This window comes from Primulina huaijiensis, chromosome 9 (assembly GCF_012295235.1).
Source record: "Primulina huaijiensis isolate GDHJ02 chromosome 9, ASM1229523v2, whole genome shotgun sequence".
In the NCBI taxonomy this organism is placed as follows: Eukaryota; Viridiplantae; Streptophyta; class Magnoliopsida; order Lamiales; family Gesneriaceae; genus Primulina; species Primulina huaijiensis.
In genome coordinates this window covers 5,803,865-5,822,417 of record NC_133314.1, presented here as the reverse complement: position 1 = coordinate 5,822,417, position 18,553 = coordinate 5,803,865, and the positions used below count along the sequence as shown (strand labels likewise).

At 33.8% G+C, this 18,553-nt stretch overlaps 1 protein-coding gene across 1 annotated transcript; it reads right to left on the bottom strand.

Moving 5' to 3' along the window:
• Positions 1–9,202: 9,202 nt before the first annotated feature.
• LOC140985305 (NDR1/HIN1-like protein 6) lies at positions 9,203–10,239 on the bottom strand. Its single transcript, XM_073453121.1, has one exon. It carries the CDS (start codon positions 10,143–10,145, stop codon positions 9,435–9,437), a length of 711 nt encoding a protein of 236 aa, XP_073309222.1. The 5' UTR covers positions 10,146–10,239; the 3' UTR covers positions 9,203–9,434.
• Positions 10,240–18,553: the final 8,314 nt, after the last annotated feature.

Sequence of the window (18,553 nt, the reverse complement as noted above, 5' to 3'; positions counted from 1 at the left end):
GCTTTGAAATACCTTAGCTCCTTTATGTTGTTCAAAGAGGTCATCGATTATCGGGAGGGGTACTTGCTCTTGAGTGTAATCCTATTCAATTCTCTATAGACTATATACAATTTTATGTTTCCATCTTTCTTATAGATGAATAAGACATGTGCTCCTTATGGTGATGCACTTGGCCGAACTGTTTCTTGTCTAGTTTGGGCTCAGATCCTTCCTTAACCTCACTTATTATTGCAAGGTAAACATATTAGCCGCTTTTCACAACTTTCCATGTCTGGGAAGTGGAAAGGAGATCCTTGTGCTCCTTGGTCTTTCCATGGAATACTTCTAGACTTTGAGACTCGAGGGTCGCTATATTTCCATGACAATCTATGACAGCTTGGTTTTGGCTAACCAATTAATCTCAAGGATAACCTCAAACGCCACCATTGTAAGTTGAATCAAGTCGAAATTGAATATAAGTGTATTGATACTGATTTTATTTTATTTTGAAAATATCACGATTATTATCTCAAAAATTAAAACCTATACATAATCATGGAACTTAAATAAATATCAATTTATATCCTATTGACTAAAATAAAAATAATAATAACTTAGTCGTTATAAGATAAAATTCTATTTTATCTTGTACGAAAGAAACTAATCCTAAAATAATTATTCTTTTATTAACTCTTGCTTTCGTCAATACCATGAGCCTAGAGCGCTCTAAGACAAACGAGTTTCATTGAATGTCTTTTAACCTTGAATCATTCTTAGTAATGTAAGAGAGTTAAAACTTATTATGTTACACTTTCTTCAATACCCAATAATATCTCATAAATTTTTTTTATTTACGAAAAGTAATAGCCTACTTGTTATCCAAAAAATATAATTGAACTGTTTTAACCTGAAGATATTGTCTCTAACATTTATTTTAAACAAGATATTTCAAGATCCTACATATTTAAAGTTAGTGTTTAGCATTCATAAGAACCCAAATTTAATATTCACACGGTTAAATATTGACACAAAAATCAGCTTCAACATTCGAATACCCAAAAACATATTATATAATTCTTATCTCAAAATTTTACCTAACAATTTTTCATAAATAATTTATTGTCCTCGATTCAAATCTTTCATTTTATGTCGGAATCTTGAGTTAACTTATCTTTAATATGTATATCCCCAATGATATATGTCAATACTAATTGTTTCTGTAAAATTCCATAAAAAAAATTGACAAGTACTGCAACAAAAGGGTTGATGGGATTTTTCAAGAAATTTTCCAAATATGAAAAGTTTGGAGATTTTGATATTAATGCAAATCCCATGTCATAAGGTTTCTGAAACATTTTACGAAATCGAATTCTGAGTTTCCTACACAAAGTTATGAGCTATAAAAAAATTTCCAAGAATGGTAGAATTTTGTGAGTGGTGGCGCCTTGAGACAGCGCAGGGGTGCTAGGCATTCTGCCCATCATGAACAATTTTTTTTTGGTGTGCGGGTGTGCCTTAGTATAGCACGAGGGGCGCTAGGAACTTCTTCTGTGGAGGAGCTTTTCTTCTGTCCAACATCATTAACACGGCCCAAGGGCAGCGTGGGTGTTCCACATCATGGCGTGGGTCTACCGTTTAACACACAGCGGTAGTGCGGTTATGCTACATCAGGGCGCGGGTGCGCAATTCCCTTTGCCAATTTTCTTCCCAACCTGATTATGAATCTGACGACTCTTATACCACTTAAATGTCATACCTCGAGAATGAGACGTGTGACACCAGCCTTGTTTAACAATCACACAATCGTAAAACAACAAGTGTTGGAACTTTTCAAGTTCGCAATCTTAATTTTGATGTTAACAAAACTTGTTAATTTATGTTACTAATAATCTACCTTAGTGTGCAGAAGCTAGGATCAGTCACGAGCTGTTTACATCGCAAACTGAAGACCTAACTGATCGCACAAACTGAATCAGTCTAACTGTTACGTCAATTGAGAAGTCCAGCTGATTGTTCAGTTGATATGTGGTTCAACAGGAGAACCTCAGAGGCCTGGCCAGCCGAAGGAGTGTTCAACTGATGAAGAAACCCAGCTGATCAATCCAACTGAATGAGAGTGAAATCAGTTCAACTGACGAGTCAACTGATTTCACCAGCCCAACTGAAGATCAGTTCAACTGACCAGTCCAAAGCATCAGTCAGAATCTTTCAGTTGTAGATGAAGACAAACTCTTTCAGTGGATTCCAGCTGTGCGTGAAGGTACAAAGCCTTTGTCCAGTCAAAGGACAGTAATGGACGTTGCATCAGAGCATTAAAGACAAAAAAATTTCAGAATGGCAGTCGAAAAATTGAGACACAAAATCCAAGAAACGAATTCAAGATGCAACGGATACAATAAATGAGTCTCACTGTACGATCAGTTTTTCCCGCCTATATAAAGAGAAGATCAGTGAAGACTCAATAACAACAGAACAACAACGAAAATAAGAGAGAAAAAAAGGGCACACACATTGCAAATCAGCTTTCAGAAGCAATCAGCCCAGAAGAGCACTTCAACGTGTTATCAGCTTAGTATAGAAGCCTATATCCCTCAGTGTGTGAGAACATCCTTGTTTAGTTCTCACACACAAACACTCTCAACCACCCAAATACCATCTCGCACATAGACGTTAAACTTGTGTATGTAGTCATTGACACATAGACGTCAAAGAAGTGTTGGCTGGAAGGTGCTGCCTTCAGTCGTAGCTAGGAGCTCAGTTTAGACAGTAGTGTAAGTCCTAGTTGAGTGGGTTTGTACAAAGAGTTGTATAAATCAAAGTCTTCTAGTGGATCCTACTCGTGGTGGTAGAAGGGGTGACGTAAGAGCAGTTGAAGTCTCTGAACATCCATAAACATATCTTGTGTATTTAACTGATTAACTGCTGTTTTCAAATTGTTTTGATCAGTTAGAGTATCCGTCAGTTCAGTTGTCACCATAACTGAACTGAAAAATGCAAAAACTAATCTAGTCTTTCTCAGTTATTCAGTTTACATAAGTTAAATGTTTTCTAATAACAGTCTTCTTCACGAAGGATTACTTCGAGTTTCTTCCGCTTGGTTTTAAACGAAACTCAATTTAATTCATCAATGTTAGTATTCTTAGAACACGAGCTTTTGCAGCTCATTGGAGAATATAGTGTTCGAAATGCCTTCGAAGGCACTAGCACACTCGATCCTTCAACAAGCATTACAAGTACATAATTCCAATCAATCTATTTATTTCATAAAACGAAATATAGTCTTTTCAGTTTCAAAACATATCATTTCATAAAAAAATATTTTAGATCAGCGGAATGTAAAACATAATCCAAAAGAAAACAAAACTAAAATATGACATCGTTCTTATTCTTCTTCATTATACCAAAAACTAGGTCTGTTCATCGTCCTCTAACAGTTCCTCGTTCTTATCTGAAAGGGGGTGAGTGAATGAGTGATATGATCATCATTTAGTAAGCGGGAGAATCCTCCCAGTCTTTAAATCATTTTTCAACAGAATTGAAAATATAACAGTAATAACATATATACATAAATACTTATTTTCATAAATAAACAGGTATCAAACTTGTGCACTGAAAAAATTATATATTTAATGGTTAAAAGATATCAGTGTCCTATATTTTAATTATCTAAGGAGTGAGACAAAAATCAGGGATAATTGGAATCATGAATAAAGTATGTTCAACATAGTTATACAATTTTTCATAAACTTCAGTGTTCAAATCCACAAATTTTCAAGGATCAAATAAAAATATATGATGGTCGATTTTAAAAATAATAAAACGAGTTAAAAAAAAGCCCACTTGTAGAAAACAAATATGCAAAATTATATATATATATATATATATATATAACATTTATAAAATACATATAAAAGCTCACATACCTGATTGTTCTTGATCAAAACGTGATATTAATTTGTTGTGTTCAGCTTGAAAATAACTATAACTTCTGTGTGAATTTGGAAATCGTTTTGACAGAACTTTGGCTCGATATTCTGGCACCACTCTTGCTCGAAAATGTTGCTAGAATTTCCTCCTTCCTTTAGCAGCTGGTGTATCTAAAAAATTATGAAGTTTTTTAAATGAATTTTATGTGATTTTTCACTAAATCGATGTCTCTATTTATATACCTCCAAGGATAAGCTTAAAAGTCTTCATTATGACTCGCATTAAATGTCATAATTCTAATTTATTTAGATGTTACAAATATTAATATTTCAGCTGAATAAAGCCTCTTCCTTGTGTAATTGTTTTTGAGTTTATGGCTTGTATATGACATACAATAACTGCAAATTACTGTAGTAATTGTTAGAGTAGGTGTCCAGTTAGCCAACTTTTGGCTTAGATTTTATTGACTCTTATGTAAAAACAATCTTTATGTTAATTATATTTTACGATTTTATCCAATTATGACATTTACTTTATTTATATATTCATGTAAGTTGCATAGATAAAGTCCTTGAATATAAAATTATTACTATGAGGTCTGCCTCTCAATGTAAGATCATTAAACTTATTAGGAAGTGTGCTTTTTGTTTTAAATTGGTTTCTAGTCGATTTAATATCCTAAAATATAGATAAAGGTCGCTCAAACTTGAGATTAACATCTATGATGTAAAACCATGTTTCGTTGATAAGGGCATGTAGATGTACATTTACACAGTTGAGTGATTATTTGATGATCTACTGAACCATCCATCGAACTTTTTATGGGGCTATCACTTGTCGAGTGGAAAATTCCATGGTTATGGTTATACACCATTAATTCTTTCACCTGGGATAACGTGGAGTCTCTACGTACGATCATGCACTTTGATCCATTTACTGACTCCACTGTAGATCATCATGTGGTAAGGTTCGGTATAGTTTTGAAATACGTAGGAGTCGATGCATTGTAGTTGGGAATTCATCACTCACCCACATGTGAAGATATATTATGTGATCTGATGAGTTAATAATGCAAGGAATCTCTGGCAGAGTAAGACATGTACATTTTAGAAAGGGGTTTCCTCAATTGCACATAAATGTCACTATTATCACTCAAAAATACATCACATCGTTATCGAATTCGTTTGCAACTCTCGATATATTAGTTACATATTCGATCGAGATATCTGAGTTAAAGGGACCGTACTATACGCTACCATACCTTAAGGGTTTTTCAAGTACTATCAATGATACCTAGAGAATCAGAAGACGATGCTATTAGAAGTTCTTACCATGATTCAATGGGTGCAATCAGACTTGAATTCTGACATTCTTGTTCAAGGGATTGATGAAAAGAATGATTCTAATTATGGTAAGCCAGAATAGAAACAAATATTGTTCTGAATCACATGAACCTATGAATCTAATTATAGCTGTATCCTTGAGCCATTGAAGGTTATACAAGTATGTGATGTTGTGTTCTCGTTGAGGTAATCAAATTCAGGAAGTTGAATTTGGAAACTGCAGTTTGATGCAGATCAAGCATATTACTTATAAAAGAGTTTATAAGTGGATTTCATGTAATGGAACTTATGAAATTTAGCTTAACTGATAATTAAGTGAGAAAAATGGAACTATCCATTTTAATGAAGCAGTTCACAACACTGACAGCTGTGAAAAATGAATTAGTGAAAAATTATTTAATTAGAAATTTTCAACTTTCTTGATATGAATGAGATTTTTATCCTCCATACATCGGCGCTGTCTGATTATTGATCGGGGTTCTAATGAGTTCACACTTATTTATTTAGTAAATTTAGAATATTCTAATTAAATAACAAATTAGTAGTAGAGACTATTAAGTGCAAAATTCTCATGAAACAATTTAGAAAAGTCTATAATAAATAAATAAATTATTAATTAATTAAGTAATTAAATAAAATTATTTAATTTATATTATGAATAAATATATATGTGTGTGTATGTGTGTTTTCATATTGTATTATCAAAAGTTGATAATAATTTAATTATGCATAGTATTTTCAAGAGTGAGAAATACATATATGAGAGTTTTTGAATAATGAAAATACAATATCATGATTCAAGAAGAGTCCTGATTAGATAAGAAATTAAAATTTATAAATATTTTATCATGGGTTATACGAAATACTATAACTTTTACACGCAAGTTTTTGTCCACCAAAATTTTCTTTCTCTCCCCCTCACAAAAGTCGACCACCTTCCACCACATCTCCGCCATGACGCTGTCGTCCGACCACCGCAGCGCCACTGTTGGAATTTAAGAAATCCAGCGAGATGGTGACCGCTGCAGCGCCTCCGCCATCTCGTCGGATTTCTGAAATTCCAACGATCAACTCTCGACACATATTTCATTTAGATCTCTAGTGGGATCTATACAAATGACACAATTTTTTATCGTGGACCTGATTGGAAAGAGGAAGATCCAGCGGATCTGTTCGTAGAGAATTTCAAAAGAAAACTATTACAGCTTAATATCCGAAATAGTTGGAGCCGACATTAAATACGGTAAGATAAATTATTCTAAACAACCTATAGATGGTTTAAATTATATGATGCTCAAAGAATGTTTTTTTTTTAAAAAAAAAAATTACACTTTCGCTACTTCTTGCACTACAAAAAAAATGAGAATAGAGACGGTTTCTGACAAACTGTTGCTAGTATAGCGACGGTTTTTACTAAACCGTCGTAATTTTAGCGACGGATTTTGATAATTCCGTCGCTATCTTGATATAGCGACGGTTTTTGAAAAACCGTCGCTAGGTCAAAAACCGTCGCTACCTAGCGACGGTTTTTCAAAAACCGTCGCTCATATGGCGACGGTTTTTGATACACCGTCGCTATAATAGCGACGATGTTTCATTAAACCGTCGCCTACAAAAGTATGCGACAGTTTATAAAAAACGATCGCTATTGTAGCGACGGTTTGACATTAACCGTCGCTATATTAGCGACCGTTTGTCAAAACCCGTCGCTATTTTGTGCGACGGGTTATATGTACGATGGTATAATAAAAAACCGTCGCCATATGTGACGACGGTTATTCTTGTCCGTCGTTAATAGCGACGGTTTTCTCAAAGCGACATTTGAACAACAATCGTCGCCGATCTAGATCGGCGACGTTTTTTTAGCAACGGTTAACTCAACACCGTTGCTAATGGCGACGGTTGTTTCAATAACCGTCGCTATGATTCTTTATATACCGAAGTTCTCGAACATTTTTACTTCAGCGATTTTCGCTTTTTCGGTTTTTTTTTACTTTGTAGCGAAAGTCTATCGATTTTTTCGCATTATCGGTTTTTTTTTACTTTGTACTAACATATTTTTGTATTAATTTCGTAGATTTGTTCGTCAGTGTGATCTTCCAGCGTTACGTGGATCTGCATATCTTCACGCAAGTTAAGTTTTTAAAGCGTTTATTTACTGAAAATTTAATATTTAATTTTAATTTTTTCGGTGTATTGTATCTATGAAATTTGGCGTAGTATTTTGATTAATTCTAATTTATTATCTACCGAAAACCGTCGCTTCATTAAGCTACGGTTCTTTTAAAAACCGTTGCTTAATATAGCGACGGTTTTTAAAAAACCGTCGCTTCATATAGCGACGGTTTTTTCGAAACCCGTCGTTTTTATGCAGCGACGGTTTTGTTTAACCGTCGCTAAAATAGCGACGGTCTGGTTCAATAATACCGTCGCTACGGGCGACGGTTTTTGAGAAACCGTCGCTGATAGATAGCGACGCGACTTTTTGTTACGGATCTCCAAACCGTCGCTTAACCCTTTTAGCGACGGCTACTCCCTTTTTTTTTGTAGTGTTGGGTACGAGAGAACGGTGCGGTGCACTAGCAGTAATGTCCCTTAATTTCATTAAATGCTGATGACAAATTTTTCGGATCTTCACACATATGTTCTCTCCTATTTTTCAGCTCTTGCATAGCATTTGCAATTGTCATTATATGAGTTCCTACGAATTCAATTACTCAATATAGTCTTTTATGAGATTGAATTTTTCTTACATATATATCCTAAGTTTGATATTCGAGTTGTTAACTGATTCCGATAATTTCTTAAAGTTTTTAATTTTTTGCGAACCATTGATGCCTTAATACAAATTTCCTCGACTAAAACTCTTGAAATTGTAAGTTTCTAACATTTAGAATTCGAGACTCGAGTATTTCGTTTGCAATGTCCTACAACTTTTAAACAATTTGAGGTTGGCATGACTTCAAAACATGTAGTGTTACTGTTTTAAAATCCGTTGTAGTTAATCACGGAAGAACTAAGAACAGTTAATGTTTTACGTTCCTCTATTATTTTATGTTCAATGTCCAAGTAAGTCTTAATTCATTTCAAGCCCAAAAAGGGTAAACGTAGCCCCATAGCCCAAACCAAATTTAACGGGCAGTCAATAAACCAGTGGATTTGTATCAAGGGTGTCAATTCGACTGGGTTGGGTCGGATTGAGTAATAGTAATATTCAAAAATTACTCAATTTGAACTCAACCTAAACCCGAGCCAACCCGAACCCGAACCCGAATCAACCCGATCAACCCGATTTTGAATTTTTTTTTAAATTTTATTAAAGAAAATTAAATAAAATTCAAAAAAAATTAATTTAAACAAATAATAACAAAATCTCTTTCATATATATGATTTAAATTTGAAAGTCTAATTGTAGAAAAATAAAATATATTTACTAAATTATATAAACAATTGTTTAAAAAAATAAAAAATGTTTGAAATAAATATTAAATTATGAAAATTTATGATATAAATATACAATAAATATTTTTTCAGACATACAATATATAAAAATATAGGCAATATTTATTAATTATATTATTTTAAAAAAAATTAAAATATCAGGGTCAACTCCGATCAACCCGGGTTGACCCATACCCAACCCAACCCGATCATTTTTTTTCGGATCAGCTATCGCGTCCAATCCGATCTGACCCGAACCTAAAAATCCCAAACCCAAACCTAATTTTTTTCAGGTTCAACCGTGTCGGGTTGGTGGATATATCGTATCTGATTTTGACTCCCCTAATTTGTATGGCTATATTTTGTAAAAATAGAGGCTAAATGCAATAATTTTTAAACAAAGCCCTTGAAGGTGGCTCCAAGGAACATATAAATTAAAAGGATTATAAAATTGATCTATTTAGAAATTGTTCCCTCTACGTTAATTCAGCGTGGCAAGACATAAAAGAAAATCAAAGAATTTAATCAAGATATCATACAATCTCTACATGCCCTTGATGTCTGATAAAAATGTGATTCTCTCGTAAGAGAAAATCAACTATCAATCCTCCTAGAAACAACACAAAGTAATCCGATACAGAACCACTCAAGGTTAGTTTTGTGTGTGCATATATATATTAATCATAGATCAGTATTAAAAATATAGAAAACCCTTGATCTGTACTTATTTTTGTTCTTGGAACCTTAAAACTCGAAATCGAACGTTGTATTCCTCGATAAGATTCCGATTTTCTTGTCCGGAGCTAAGTTGTCCACAACCAAAGAACAGTTAACAAAGACCTTGAACTCCCTCAGGGGAAAATCTCCCACCACCACAGTTATAGGTACTTTTACCTTCACAAGCAATGGAATCTTGCCGTTTTTTCGACTATCCGCCAACGCCTCCTGCAGGCCTGATCCGAACTCACTCTTCCCTTTCAAATTGATTTTCATTATCGTCGTGTTTTTGTGTCCCTGGTGGAAGCTAGGCAGCTTTCCAGTGCAAAGATCGACATCCGAATATGTGACCGTAACCGAGCTTTCTTTCCCATAGGTAAACCCAATGTTGGTGTTAGGATTATCAGCTTTCACTGCGAGAAGAAACTCAGTGTTGAGGCTAAAATCTGGCTGGACATCAAAGGATTTAACCTCAAGATTCTGTACCGTGTATGACGGAATTCTCGGCTCGTAGACCACGTAGAAATAGAAGGAAAGAGCTGCTAGGATGATGATGAAGAGGAAATGGCAACCACAGCAGCAGCAAATGCACCTAAGACAGCTTTTCCCACTTGATCTTTTGTGGTAATTTGAATGGTAGCGGGGGACGTTGCGGCGATACGGAGGAGGTTGGACGTCGCTGCTGCTGCCGTGTCGGCTTCCCTCAAGCATGACATAGGGTGGCGGAGGGCCATTCATGGTGAAAGAATATGGTGCATTAAAAATATGGATTGTTTAGAAGATGCATGAGCACCATTGGAATAGTGGGAGAAGGGTGGAGATGTTTTTTCTAAAAAATTTCCTCTATTTTTGTCAAAATATTTGGTTCGAATTATAAAATTGCTGCTTTGGTTGGTGAGTGTTTAATTGATTATATATGTGTGGTTGGGAGATATATATGTATTGTGGGACTGGTCCAAAATTTCGGGATCGATATTTATATTAATATTCCCAAGATCATATATATTTTTAGCATATATAAATATATGAAGAGTAGGTATCTTGTGAGACGGTCTCACGAATCTTTATCTGTGAGACGGGTCAATCCTACCGATATTCACTATAAAAAGTAATACTCTTAGCATAAAAAGTAATAATTTTTCATGGATGATCCAAATAAAATATACGTCTCACAAAATACGACCCGTGAGACCGTCTCACATAAGTTTTTGTCATATATGAAACCCCAGTTGAGTTTATCGTAAGTGACTTGTGTTTTCATTTTGGTCCTTTTAAGCAATCAAAATGAGTCTTGATCATGTAAGTTAATTTTTATTTTTATTTTTTTTTTGGCTTTTGGTACTATTTCATTGAGGTGCTGATATGGTATCGGACATGTTAACGTTTTCAAGTACCACATTCCCGGTGCCATGTAAATATTTTATAGTATCATAACAATATTTTTTGGTACCATGTTATAACTCTGGCGAAGTAGGACTAGAAGAAAAATAAACCTAAGTTATAAGACCAATATGCAATTTGTTTATTTAAAAGACCAAAACTTAAAATCGGAAAACATAGAGGATGAATTGGACTATTTTCCCTTAATTAATTTCACAAACAAAACTATAGAGGAAAAAATCATATGTTTGAATTGCTGTAACATTCCCTGTTACACTAACAATTAATTACCACACATTCAGTTTTCATCGGTGCGGTAGTTTTTTAAACATATTGAATTTGATACAAGATAATCAATTGTTAATGTAACATTAAATGTTATATTAATTGTTGGAAACGATTTTTTTCCAAACTATGGGGCATCTCTTTTACATTTTCAAAAAATGTTTTCCAAATGGCCTTTAAATAAAAAAACATTAGTATTTATTTTTAATTATTATTAAAAAAAATATTTTCACAACTTCCAATATAACTTTTATTTTAAGATTCATTTTTTATTTTATTTTCATGCCCCGAGATATACTATTCTATATATTATTCTTCAGTCTAATAAATACATTTTGAAAGGATAATACGCATTTTTGTCACTATAGTTAAGTAATTTCCTCAGTTTTTCTAAACTTATAGGATTTCACATGAAAAAGCTATCAATGTTGGCAAAAACTTGTGTGAGACAGCCTTACAGATCGTAGTTTGTGAGACGGATCTCTTATTTGGGTCATCCATGAAAAAGTATTACTTTTTATGCTGAGAGTATTACTTTTTATTGTGAATATCGGTAGGGTTGACCCGTCTTACAGATAAAGATTCGTGAAACCGTCTCACAAAAGACCTACTCATCAATGTTATTGAAATGTTAGCAACTATGGATTTTAATATGTGATTTTTGTTAGAGTAGGTGTCCAACGAGTCAACTTTTGACTTGAGCTTTATTGAATCTTACGTAAAAACAATATTTATTTTAATATTATTTTACTGTTTTTGCCAATTATGGTATTTAATTTATATATACACTCATGCAAGCTACATAGATAAAGATCTTGAATACACTATAGTTACCATGAGGTCTGTCTCGCAATATAAGATAATGAAACTCATTAGGAAGTGTACCTACCGTATATTCTAAACAGGTTCTTAGCCGAATCAGTCGTTTAAAATAAAGGAAAAGGTTGTTTGAGCTTGAGACTATCTTTTGTGATATAAAAGTCATGTTTCATTGGTAAGAGCATGGAGATATCCATTCATACATAAGAGTGATCATTTGATGATGCATTAAAAAACTTTCCCTCGAACTCTCCAAGTGGTTATCACTTATCGAGTAGAATACTCTATGGTTATGGTTGTACACCATTAGTCATTAGACCAATGACAACCAAGAAGCTCTACGTACTAGTGCAATTTGATCCGTTTATTGACTCCATCGATGGTCACCAAGTGCAGAGTTTGAGTATAGTTTCGAAATACGTAAGAGCCAATACATTGTAGTCAGGGATTCACCTTTGCCTACCGGAGAAGATATCTTATGTGATCTGATGAGTTAATAGTGCAAGAAATCTCTAGCCAGAGTATGACATGAACATTTTGGAAAGAGGTTTCCTCTGTTGCACATATCATGTCACTATTATTACGCAAAGATATATCAAATCATTATAAAATTCATTTGCAACTCTCGATATACCAATGGTTGTAGAGTAGATCGGATATATGAATTGAAGGGATCGTATAATATGCTAACCATAACTTAAGATTTTTGCGGGCACTATCAGTGATACCTAAGAGATCATGGGGCGATGCTTCTAGATGCTCTTAACATAATCCAATGGGTTCAATCAAATTTGATTTTCGATATTCTTGATCAATGGGTTGATGAAAAACATGTAGCTAATTAGGGTAAACCTAAATAAGAATAAATGTTATTCTGAATCACATGAAGTTGTAACCTACAGCCAGCCGTATCTCTGAACAATTGAGGATCACACAAGTATCGGATTCTGTTTTCCCGTTGAGATAATCATATTCAAGGAGTTGAATTTGGAGACTGTAGTTTAACGGAGATCAAACAGATTTCTTATAAATGAGTTTATAAGTTGATTCCATATGATGGAAGTTGTTGAAATTAGCCTAACTATTAATTTTGCGAGGAGAGTAGAACTGTATATTTTGGTGAAGGTGTTCACAAAACTGAGAGCTGTAAAAAATAGATCAGTAAAAATTTTGATCTTCGAAATTTTCAATTTACCTTATATGAAAAATATTTGTACCCTTGATACATCAGTGTTGTCTGATCGTCAATTGAGTTTGTATTGAGCTCACAGTTTCTTTTTTTAGTGAATTTAGAATCTATAATTATATAATAATGTCAGTAATGGTAATTACTATATGTAGATGATTCTCATGGAATATTCAAGAGGGGTCTAAAATTGATTAATTGATTAAGAAATTAAATTATGATTATTTAAGTTTACATATATATCTATACATGTACATATGTGTGTATGTATGTATGTATATAATGTATTATCAAGAGTGACTTTGTATGATATATATATAACATGATAATTTTAATTAATTAATGAAAATAGAAATCCTAATGAGATTACGATTATGAATCTTAATATAAGTTCTGATGTGTTCTGGAAATAAAGCTTATAAATATTAAATTGAGGGTCACATGAAATCAAACAAGTTTTACACATAGGTTTTGGCGGACCTCCTCTCCTCCGTCATAAAATTCAACCACCCCACTTTTCACAAAGAACATATTGGCCACATAGCCCTCGGATTTCTAGAATTCAAGCGATCCAATCTCGACGCAAATTCATGGAAGATTTCTAGTCTAGTCTACGCGAAGAACAAAGTCTTCGATTGTGAAATTGATTAGGCGATCAAATGAAGGAGATCCGTTTCATAGGGATTTACAAGAAAGACCAACTCCACTAATCTCATACTGGTTTGGTGTCTAGCGTTAAATACGTGAAACTAAACAAATCTAAACACCCTATGAGTGTTTTAAATCATACGACGGCCAAGAAACGTTTTGAATATCAAAACAATTTTTTTTAAACTTTCGATGCGCCTTGGGTGCGAGAAAACGGTACTCCAACAATGATATTTGAACCATTTTTTATCTATTATATAGTTTTGTTATTGTTTAAATCGTGTTGAGTATTTTATTTTTAACTGTATTTGAAATTCTAGAAAATCACAGCCCCTGAAAATTCATTTTTCAAAAACAAAAAAAAATTTTCAGCTATTTGGAACTGTTTCGGACAACGCGTGCAGGCAGGCTATGCACGTTTTGGGCATCGCTCCACGATGCCTGCCCAATTTTTAAATAAATATAAAAAAAATTGCGGCAATGGTCGCTGCTTGTCAAGTTTTTAAATAAATATAAAAAAAATTGCGAGCATGGCTCTACGCAGCCCTACTCATGAGGAGGGCTGCCTGAAGTGTTCGGGCAGCGGGCAACCGAGCTACTCGAATAGTCTTGCTATGCAATACAGAATAAGGGCACGGGGCAGGGTGTCCGAGATTGTCTCGGGTAGCATACTCTTTTTGGATATCAATGCAATTTTATGATTTTTTTCAAAATTTTGGGTCAAAAATGATATTTTATGAAAATTAAAAAATTAACCATCGAAAATAAATGTTGATTAAAGTGTAATTAAAATTGGATTTTAATTATTTACGATAAAAAGTATTTTACAAAAAAATTAATTATTAATTAATTAATTGAAGTTAAATAAAGTTGATTATTTAAATTATTAATTATTTCTAATTGCGACGGTTACTAATAATTTACAAGATACATGATTTGTTGATAATATGTGATATTGTGGATTAATATAATATTTGATATTTTACGATTAAAGGCAAGTTTTCAAAATTAAAATCGCTCATTTTGGATAATATTCAAAATTTTAATCAAGCTAATTAAAAGAAACATTAAAAGAAAGTTTAATATTTCCTTGTATTCAATCAACGCTGGTTGCATGATGAACGGTACCCGCTATCAGACCTTAGCGTAGATAATTGGAGAGGTCTGGACGGCGGAAAGCATGACTTCCCCTAACATGCTTGATGCGAATTACTCGGAACTCTCATGACTTTGGCCTAAATAATTGTGGATCTCATGGAGCCTGTCTACTAAGATTCAATATTGATGGGTCGGTCTTGACACGTGAAGATAAACGACACCATATTAGTGAACCCTTATCAAACGTGAGGAAAAATTATGTAAGAGTAGCAAAGTGTTTGAATTGGGATCTACTTTTGGAAATAATGTTTTTCCAATATAAATGGGATTATAATTTAACAAATGGGCATTGTGTACTCACTAAAAAAATTCGATTTCCTATTTTAATTAGAGGTGGTGAAAATTTAAAATAATGGGAGGAAATTCATTGAAAAAAGTCCACATTTTGTCTTATAAAATATTTAAAATACTCGACATTGTTTATCTCTTTCGTACTAGGTATATTTACGATTTCATCATATAATCTATTTTTGTTATTCTCAATTAAAAAAAGCTGACCGAACTCAAAATTTCAAGATTGACTAAGAAAATTTTTTTTGTATTCGGAGAAAATGACATAAACACTAATGTCATTCTTGTGGAACTGATGAAGCATGCAATATTGTGGGATCATAGTATGCAAGCGAAAGTATAATACGCTCTCTTCTATGTCAAATTAACTATAAAGACAATTTGATAAAATATGAATGTTGCTGACATTCAAATACACATGCAAGAGCTGTATGGTGCTGAAACTTTTATAGTGACCACACAACTTCCAAGAAGCTCATGACCACACACGTGAAAGATGGGGCTCCGGCTCATAAGCATGGGGTGTATATGATTGGGCATATTGAGAATGTGGTGGGCCTTAAATTTATGATTCCCAACGAGTTACATGATTACATTATCTTATTGTTAATTTCTTACTTATTTTACGGGTTCGTGTTAAACTTCAACATAAGATATAGGCTAGCCTTGAAGAGCTTGTCAATGTTGTTTTCTTAGTGGAATTCTTGTCATGGACAAAAAATAGCCCACAAGGTAAGGGAAAGAAACGTTTTTCCATTTACAATAAAAACAAGTCCAATAAGAGACTAGCTCCAAATGATATTTAAAGGACCCACAAAGCCCGATAAATCATAACACGTTTGTTTCTACTGCAAGAAGCATGAACATTGAAAAATATATGGGCCAGAAGTTTTATGGAAATAGCTAGACTTCAAAGAATATAATTGTATTCCATTAAACAATGTCCAAATGATTTCAACAACAAATAAAAGAAAACAAGATAGTCTAAATCAAACACACTATTGGCACGCTAGGCTAGGACTTGTTTCTCAAATAAGGATACACAACCTAGCAGGAGATGACATGTTTGACATGTCAGAGATTAACTCAGTTGAAACATGTGAGTCTTGTTTCAATGAAAAGATGATTAAAGCCTCTTTACCAAAGAAAGTGGAACGTGAACATAATATATTAGATTTGATTCATACACGTGTGTGGCCGGCTAAGTGTTGGCACCAAATATGGTCAATCTTACTTCATTTCTTTTATGATGACTTCTCGATGTATGAGTATGTTTATTTAATGAAATACAAGTCTGAAGGCTTTGAAAAATTCAAAAAATTCAAAGATGAAGTAGAAAAGCAATTATGAAGGAGTATAAAACACTTCGATCTGATCGAGGCGGAGAATTTTTAAGTTACGTATTTCAGGACTACCTAAAAGAGAATGAGATTCTCTCAAATAAAACCCCACCTGTCGCAGTCCAAATGAATAGTGTGTCAGAATGACGTAATAGAACATTGTTTGAACTATGATGAGATTCACTGAATTGTCGCCACCTCTTTGGGGATTTGCGCTTGAAATTGAGGCAATGTTGTTGAACCAAGTCGGTACAAAGGCAGTAGATGAAACTCCATATGAGATATGAATAGGAAAACCGCCCAAATTTTCTTTCTAAAGAATGTGAGGATGCCCTTCTTATGTAAAGCAGGCCATGAGAGACGAATTGGATAGTACAGTCAATTTGTGCTACTTTGTGAGATATTCAAAGAATTCTACTAGACTATTTCTATGATCCCAATGAAATAAAAATGTTTGTTTCGAGGAATGCCACATTCTTGGAAAATGAGTTTCTATTAGATAAAAAAAGTGGAATGATATAACTCAAAGAGATTCAAGAAACACCAATTTCTGAAATAGTAGAACCCATACCCCAACAGCCATTTGAAGAAACACAAGCTTCTAGGAAATCTGAAAGGGTCTCAAGTTCACCTAAGAGGATGAGCCTGCTTCTTGAAGAAGGTCAAGATGAGCAAATTCCTAAATGTGATCCAAGAAACTTCAAAGAAGCATTAGCTTATGCCGATTCATCTAAATGGCTTAACCATGCTGTCCGGGATATTGGAACCAAATATTGTCCTTAGTCGAACCATTTGAGAGAATTGTTTCCATAGCAAGAAAATGGATTTATAAAGAGAAAATTCCCATCTTTAGGCAGATGGGAAGGTAATGACATTCAAAGCAAGATTGGTAGCAAAAAAATATACTTAAACGCAAAGTATTGACTATGAGAAAACTTTTTCTCCAGTCACAATGTTCAAGTCCATTAGAATATTGTTGGTCATAGCAGCATGATACGACTATGAAATATGACATATGAATGATAAGACAACGTTCCTTAACGGTGATATTAAGGAAAAGATTTACATGTTCAACCTGAATGGTTCACATCAGTATGAAATGATGTTAAATATGCAAACTTCAGATATCCATCTATGAACACAAGCAGACATCGAGGAGCTAGAACAACATTATCAAAGAGTTTGATTTTGTTAAAACCACGAGGAACCATGAATATACAAGGAGGTTAGTGGGAATGCACTGACATTCCTAGTACTTTATGTTGATAACATACTATTCATTAAGAATGATGTAGGGATATTACAATCAACTAAAGTATGTTTAGCTAGTAAATTTTCCATGAAGAATATGAGTGAAACATCATATGTATTAGAAATACAGATCTACAAAGATAGATCAAAGAAGATTCTAGGGCTCACCCAATCAACTTATATCGATATCATATTGAGGAAAATCTATATGGAGTAGTCAAAGAGATGATATCTCTCTATTGGAACTTTTCAAGTTCGCAATCTTAGCTTAATTTTGATGTTAACAAAACTTGTTATTTTGTTTCTAATAACCTACCTTAGTGCGCAGATAGCTGAAACTGAAATGATCAGTTTACGAGCTGAAATGAAGCTATCGGAGATGCTAACTGAAAGAACCAACTGATCGAACGAACTGAACCAGTTCAACTGATGCATCGCAACCAGCTAAACTGAATGTCCAGCTGATAGGTAGTTCAGCAGAAGATCTTCAGAAGCCCGGCCAGCTGATGAAGAGTTCAACTGATGAAAAGCCCAGCTGACCAGGTAAACTGAATCAGTGAAATCAGTTCGGCTGACGAGTCAACTGATTTCACTAGATCAGTTCAAAGACCAGTTGCTGATCAGTTTGAAGAACCAATTCAAAACATCAGTTAGGAGCAATCAATTGCAGATCACGACAAGCTTACTTAATGGATTACAGCTGTGCGCAAAGGTACAAAAGCAATTGTACTATCACAGTACAATCATGAACGTTGCATCAGAAGCTTAAAGCCAAAAGTTCCGGAATG